Below are 7,804 nucleotides of genomic sequence, written 5' to 3'. Positions count from 1 at the left end.
TGATTTGACAACCTGAATGAAACGAACACCACACCGCAACAAGACAGAAAACTAAAAAGTACGAAATCAAAATTAAATATGTTTAAAAATCACTTATTAAAATAAAGGTTAAATAGTAACTGCACTTCCTTAATTTAATTTTAGTTAATGTTTTAGTCCTTATCTTTCTTTCTTTTTTTTCGATATGGTCTTTTATTTTAATTTTAAGTGACAATTTAATCTTTTATGTTTTAAAATGCCAACAATATTATTCTTTTTTTTTTTTTTTACAAAAATTCATCAAAAATTTTAAACAAAACCCAAAAACTACATCTTCAATATAATGCAAATTTTATAAAATAGATAACTTAAATATTCAAATAAACTTATATTTTTATCTCCAACAATATCAAATTTAAAATAAAGAATGAAATAAACATTATGTCGGACCTAATATATTACTGTATTTATAAATATTATATTTTAATTATATATAAACCATATGTCGGATTTAATATATATTTTAAAGAATTTAAGTATAATTTATTTAAATAAATAAGTTTTTAAAAAAGTTTAAACATAGTTTTTTTCAATAAACGGATTAAATTGAATTAGACTTTTAATAGATAGATTATAGACATATGTCCAATGATTTGATATATTCCCAACTCTAGATACACCCAAATAGGATTATTTTGTGTTGAAAAAATCAAGATTATGAAATTTGAGTTTTTAAGTAAATTCGTTTGGGTCAAGTGAATGTGATACCTACACTCAATATATATTTCATTGGATTCACGTTATATTAGAATAATATTAAAATTAATATATAAATGACATTTATATTTTTATAATATTATAAATTTATGATAATTCAAACTTTCAACTTAATTATAAAATAAAAATATACAAAATTATTATAAAATTTTATACTCATAAAATGGTATCAAATCAAACTAAATTATATCACCATTCGATTCACGGTGATGTTGAAGATGAAGTCGTTGGTGAGTTCTGAGAAAAACAAACATTAATATGTAATGTGTTAAGGAAGAGTAAACAATTTTTTTTTTTTAATTGAACGTAAAAATTGAATTTCTTTTAGAATCAGTGTATTTGTCGAATTCACTTAAATTTACTATAAAAATTTATATATTTTTTACAATTGAATATATAAATTCGTATGAATTTATGTATTAGTCAAATTCAAACTCAACTATGTGAATTAATTATGGTGAAATTTCATGTAATCTCTAATATATAACAAATTTAAATTAACTTTCTAGAAAGATATATTTAGAAAGAAAAAGAAATAGGAGAATTAATTGAAGTATTGATCGGTGTTTAATAATTAATTAAATTAGCCCACAAATTTAGCATCCCATTATTCTAAACAAAATGTTGGTCATCAATCTCTTCCCTTGATTTTCTCCGATTAAAATAAAAATAAAATAAAAACAGGAAACCCTCTCTTCCCACGAAACCCTTGCTTTCCCACGAATCACACTCCTCCTACTTGGTAACTACTGTGCTACTACTTTACTCTACTTTTCTTTTTTCTTTTTTCACTTTCTCTGTTCTTACTGTTACTGTTTCTGTTTCTGTTACTGATCATTGCACAATGTTGTTTCTCTCTTTGTTTTCTTTTTATTTTTACAATACAATCAAACTACTGCATTTGTTTTATTTTATATATACTTAACAAAATAGGTCTTTTCCTCAATGTGCTTTAATAGCGGCTATAGTGGCGATATAGTGTAGTGTAATTTGAAATCATTTTTGTTCTGCAATACGCTATTTAGTATAAAATATTGTTGAATAGTGGCTATATCGGCGCTATAGCATTATTGTGCAGTGGAATTTGAATAAATGGTTATTTTCTGTTATCTGCTATTGGCAATGATGGTTTTCCTTTTGGGTTGTTTGTTTGGACTACTTTCATTTATTGAAGATTCTAGAAGTTTTAGAAACATAATTGGTGTGTTTGAGAAGTTCTATTATGGTTAATCTTAAGTAGCAAGGAACTTCAATAACTTCACGTCTTCATGTGATAACAGTCCTCATAAACTGATTAAAAGCATTGCTTGTAGATAAGTGTGGCCTTCTATTTAATTTTAGGTGATTTTTCAACCCATGTTGCACCAATTGTTGCCTTTTTGTTCCTCAAAACATTGTTGTCGTCATTTAGATGTGTTAGAAATTATCTTGTAGGATTGTGTATGAATACAGTCAATGAGTGCTGTAAATTTGTAGATAAATATTTTCCTCAAGATATTATTGTATGTAACCCTAAAATTGACTATTTCTCTGTTTTCTTTACTAATTTTTGAAGTTAGTTTTCTCCCTTTCAAATTAGGACATTGTTCTCGTTAACGGAAAATGAAGCGTTCCTTAATCAAGGCTAATCTGGATGACTCTCATATGAATGAGAATCCGAAAAGTCATTATCCTGATGATAGAAGAATAAGGTTAGAAAGACGATGGAGGAGACGGGAGGCCGCAAATGTTAGTTTGAAGCACAATTGTTTTGCTAGTGCTGCAAGGACAACCACAAAGATTTATGGAAATAGAGCTGTTTTAAAACGTAAAAATGATCATACAACTTATGATGACAAAGATGAAGCTTGCAAAAACAAATTGGGTACATTTGTCAGGGACCATGATGAAGATTACATATCGTATTTGGTTACATATAATCCTGATATTGAAATTGATAGTGCTAATGATCATAACGGCAATGATGAATTTGATGAAGATTACAGATCATTCTTGGATACATATAACCTTGATATTGAAATTGATAATGCTAGTAATCGTAATGGCAGCGATGAAACGGATGAAGATTACAGAACCTTCTTGGTTACATATAATCCCGATGTTGAAATTGTTAGTGCTATTGATCATAATCATAAGGGTAATGGTGAGATTGATGAAGATTACAGGTCCTTTTTGGTTACATATAATCCTGATATTGAAATTGATTGTGCGAGTGATCATAATGGCAATGATGAAAGGGATGAAGATTACACATATAATCCTGATATTGAAATTGATAGTGCTAGTGATCATAATGGCAATGATGAAATTGATGAAGATTACAGATCCTACTTGGTTACGTATAATCCTGATGTTGAAATTGATTCTGCTTGTAATCATAATGGCGGTTCAAATATTGAAGCCGATTTTTGCAACAGTGACAGCGAGGAAAGAGATGGAGATTCTCAATATATTTTAAATCAAAATGTTTCTGGTGATAATAGCGATGATGTTGATGTAGATGCAGATTATCAGTCATTCCTGAATTCTTTGAAAGACGGTGACAGATTGGTCAATCTGGGTAGTGTGTCGAGAAGAAAAAGTTCAAGTGTTAGGCGAAATTCATGCGTTTCTGATCAGACATTTCATACTCCTGAAGTGCATTGTGACGTTGACGCAGATTATGGACTATTCCTTGGTTTGCCGTCGACTGTTGATGGCGATACCACAAACACATTCAAGGTGGAGGATGAGAGTAATTCCTCTGATTCAGATCTTATTATTTTGGAATCTAATCAAATCGGTGAAAACACTCCGTTCGTTTGTTCAAAAACATATGATTCATCTGTAAGTGTCTCCAACTTCACACGGTATATCTGTATTAGTCACAATTTACAAAGGTCCACAAACATGGACATTATTAGGAAGTTTACTTTTTTTAAGAAACTATCCCGAACAGTTAATTTTTAACATTTTTTGTAACGCATCTTTATGCTCCGTGTTTAGTGTTTTGGAAAAGAAATGGGCTCCAGAGGCAACATGCAAACATCTGCTTATGATCATTCTAAATTTAGAAGCAGACTTATGGAATGTCTTGACAAGCCTTATGACCAAGAAGAGTATGAAACCAAACTGCATAATGTACATGCGCAAATGCCAAAGGAACGCCATCTAGAAACACGGCAGGGGGTGGTTAAATTATATTGCATTGAAGGTTTCAACGAATCGTATCTTCAGATGTACCCTGGTAGGTCCATATTTTCTCAAGTGTTATGACTTCTCAGATTTTCTTCGTTCATATATAAAAACAGTGGCATAAAGTTTGATCCTAAATATGCAATCAAGATTCAATCGTCTCGATTCAACCCTCACTGCTAGCATTAAAGAACTCTCACTTAGTTGAATTATTATATGATTTAAAAGAAGGTTATACATTTAATCTTTCTGTAAATTTTAATGTGGGAAGGTTGAGTGTTATTTCCCCAACAATGTGTCAGAGTAATTTAGAGCCTTAGGAATAAATGTAATTTCCTCATGCACTTATGAATTAATTTATTATTGAACATAATATGTAACAATAAAGGAATCTTTGATTTCTCTGTATTCAACATAGGTCATGATTCATGATACCTTTTGTTGAAAGAACATCATTTCAGTCTATATACCAATTTGTGGTTTGTGCAAGTAGTTGTATACCTTCAACTTTCGGATTTTCAACTTCTATTCACATTATCACTCAAATCTTTCTATACTCAATTTAAAATTCAGGCCTGTATCAAATATTTGTTTCATAATTGTGCAGATTTTGAAAAAGCTATTGCTGAGTACAAGGAACCGCATAAGGTTTTGTTTCTCTTGCGTGGATTTTTTTTCTATGTGCAAGTAAGTCAATAGATTCATGTTCACATAATTTCTTCTATTAGGTCCTTAAATTGTATGAAGAATATTTTGCCTGTTGAAGCAATGATTTAGGGAACCTTGATGCAACAACCAGTGTTGCTGTCGTGTGACTAGGAGGTCGCAGGTTTAGTTGTTGAATCAGTCTCTTGCAAATGCAATGTTTGACCATTCGTTGGAGTTGAACCCCTACAATTGCTTTAGGCATTCAACATGACTACTTGAGTGATTTATGTGAGAGTTAACCAACTCAATATAGTTGCATATTCAGTAGTTCTTAGTAATGATTATTTCCATCAAATAGCATAAACATGTCATGAAATTCACTAGATTATTGTAGAGTTTTGTTTGGTGCATTGTTTCATAATTCAACTTTTGATGTTTTTGTTTCTAAAAAAGATGAATGTGAGTTTCATGTATACATCTTCTGCTAACTGATGTGAGTTGCTTGTAATGGAAGTTATGTTGATGAACTTTTGTCTGTCATATATGCAGAATGTGTGCCACCAGGGTGGAACATTTCAGCCTTGGCTCGATGAATCATGTTTGGAGATATTGCGAAAAATGTGAAAATGGAATCTTCTAAATCTAGGATTTGGAAGCAACGGTTTTAGAATCTTAACATCCAACAATGTTTAAGTACAGTTAAACTTATTACTGAACTGACCCTGTAAACAGTACCTGAAAGTTAAAGTTACTTCCTTATTACCTCTGAGTTGAGGAAGGAAACCACTTATTACTATCAGTGTGTTTTGTTTTTCAATTCATTGATTATCATTTTTTGGCCTCTTTTGCTGCACAATTAAGAATAAGAGGATGGTTGTTAGAGCTTAACAATTAGAGCAAAGGTCTAATCTTTAAGAAGAAAAACAAATATAAAACTAAGTCTCGTTTACTTTGTGAAAACATTTTGTTTCTAAAATATGTGTTCATTTTATTTTGAAGTAAACTATTGTTATGAACAAGAGATGAAATACTTTAATGAAGATGCGTTTTTATACATAATGAAAAAAGTGTTTCTTTTTTTACATTTTCATGATTTTTAGAAATATAGACAACAATTATTTTTACATCTTTGTTAAGTAAAATTAACACTAATTTTAAAAAATAAAAATAGATAATGTTTATATATCCGTTTTCATATATAATGAAAAAAGTGTTTTTTTTCTTTCATATTTTAATGATTTCTAAAAATATAGACAACAATTGTTTTTATTTCTTTGTTAAATAAAATTAACATTAATTTTAAAAAATAAAAATAGAGAATGTTTATACAAAGGAAATGAGACTCAATCCAATCTCCAAAATCTATTTTAATCAACATCTCCCAAATATGTGAAGGTCAATACTATGCATGTGGAATCATTATTGGCTCTCAGTGCCGTCAAATCCAACTCACACTTATCCCTAAAAATTACCTACAAATAAATAATAAAAAATAATTAATTTGACTGTGAATACTTATTTATTTAGGAACTAAATTAGTCTATATTTTTTCTCAACGACTAAATTGAGTCTTTTCTATCCTAAATATTACTCAGATTCCTTAAGTAACTAATTGGCTATTTTTCATCATAAATCTTTGTCTGTGCACATGTTTAAAGTGGTATGAGGGTAGAAACTAAAGATTAAGAAACAGTAAAGGTAAAGTCTCAGATACAAAAATAAAAGTACATTAAAACTGATTACAGATACAACACAAGTTCACAACATAGTATTTTTTTCCATTTTTTACAAAGCACCAATGTTCTTAAGACCAAGAACCACACCAACACCAATAATGTGGCCAAAACTTCCACATGCCAAAGTATCAGCAAGAGTGAAACCAGCTGGATCACCAGTCTGCAAGCCTGAGTCCCTTGTCTCAAGCTTTAGTCCTGCAGTTGCTTTCCTGTTTGCTGAGGGTGCCAATCCAAATCTTCCAGCAAACAACATTAAGGTTGTAGATGCCACCATAATCTACACACCATTTCAAAGTCAATCAACTGGTTTTGAAAGTTTAACTTTGTTCAATTTCATTGATCACTTTCATTAATTGAAATTAATATCAAAGCATAGTCTTCACACTCTTCTTTGTCACACACTTTGTTCAACTGATTTTGCTTATACCATTATGCACAATACACAATACTGTTGAAAGTATCGTCGTTTTAAATTGCAGTATTCAAATGCAACTAAGACCGTAATATTTAGTTTTAAATAAACATTAGCGTTGTCAATATAATACGTGAATGATCCAAATTGCAAATACATACATCTCTAATATCTCTTTCACGATTAATTTTATAAATTAAATTGATCAACAGAAAACACATTTAAAGATTAAAATGACTACCTAAGACATATTTGAAGACCAATCAATATAAGTAACAAAAGACATATTCGATGACCAAAATAACTAACAAAATAAATATTTTGGTAAGCTTTTGTAATTTTGTTATATTCAAAAATTATTATGACAGCTCACTATCAAAGATCACAAAATAACTACGACGCAACTGCAATTTAAAACCTCTATTAATATAAACTACTTTTTTCTTGAAAACCATTTTGTAATACTTATACTTAAATGAATAAAAACATTGGATTTGAATTTAATCCTACCAAATTAGTGGATGAACCAATGAAGTCACAGCGAACTCCCAAAGCACCCTTCCCCTTGCGCCTTGTCATGGGTTGGACGGCCACCTACACATTGAGTCATGTTATTTGAACATCAAAGTTTTATTAACATCGTATTCCAACACCGTATAAAATACTCTACTTATAATTATTAATGTGACTAAAAGAGAAAAAAATTAATTAAAAACATAAAAATGTATATCAATCATATATGATATATATGACAATTTTAATGATCAAAAAACATTTATTATAAATATATGTGGGATTTACTACTATATAATAAAACCATGGCAAATTATATATATGAAAAAGGTGGTTACCAAACCCTGGACAGGAGAAGCCGAGAATTGTGGTCTAAGACCAGTGAATTGAGGGAAAGTGGTCATCATAGAAGTTGCCATTTGTTAAAACTATGAGAGGAAAGTGAAAAATAAAATTTGTGTTTTGAATCTCTCTTAATTTCTTGCTATCTCTGAGCTACTACCACTTTACTCAAACAAGTGATTTTCAAGGTTCCTTTGATTGTTGAAGGACAAAGATATGATGT

General features: G+C 29.8%; 2 protein-coding genes across 5 annotated transcripts; one reads left to right on the top strand and one right to left on the bottom strand.

Moving 5' to 3' along the window:
- The first annotated feature begins 1,367 nt into the window (after positions 1-1,367).
- On the top strand, positions 1,368-5,419 carry LOC101506310 (uncharacterized). 4 transcript variants are annotated; one of them, XM_004498418.4, is made up of 5 exons: positions 1,368-1,498; positions 2,336-3,582; positions 3,742-3,982; positions 4,538-4,617; positions 5,128-5,419. In XM_004498418.4, exons 2-5 carry the CDS (start codon positions 2,359-2,361, stop codon positions 5,200-5,202), a joined length of 1,620 nt encoding a protein of 539 aa, XP_004498475.1. In that variant the 5' UTR covers positions 1,368-1,498; positions 2,336-2,358; the 3' UTR covers positions 5,203-5,419. The 4 variants fall into 4 exon arrangements, with proteins under 4 accessions (XP_004498475.1, XP_012570640.1, XP_073223786.1 ...); XM_012715186.3 differs by having other exon boundaries at positions 1,394-1,498; positions 2,316-3,582; XM_073367685.1 differs by lacking the exon at positions 1,368-1,498 and adding an exon at positions 1,532-2,097.
- Positions 5,420-6,289: 870 nt separating this feature from the next.
- Positions 6,290-7,804, bottom strand: LOC101506632 (photosystem I reaction center subunit psaK, chloroplastic). Its single transcript, XM_004498419.4, has 3 exons — positions 7,578-7,804; positions 7,237-7,320; positions 6,290-6,591 (listed from the first exon to the last, which is right to left on the bottom strand). The coding sequence occupies exons 1-3, from the start codon at positions 7,656-7,658 to the stop codon at positions 6,364-6,366; spliced, it is 393 nt and encodes a 130-aa protein (XP_004498476.1). The 5' UTR covers positions 7,659-7,804; the 3' UTR covers positions 6,290-6,363.

The sequence above is a fragment of the Cicer arietinum genome, chromosome 4, assembly GCF_000331145.2.
Source record: "Cicer arietinum cultivar CDC Frontier isolate Library 1 chromosome 4, Cicar.CDCFrontier_v2.0, whole genome shotgun sequence".
Taxonomy (NCBI): domain Eukaryota; kingdom Viridiplantae; phylum Streptophyta; class Magnoliopsida; order Fabales; family Fabaceae; genus Cicer; species Cicer arietinum.
The sequence above is the reverse complement of the archived record's forward strand: the minus strand, read 5'-3'. Positions and strand labels throughout refer to the sequence as shown.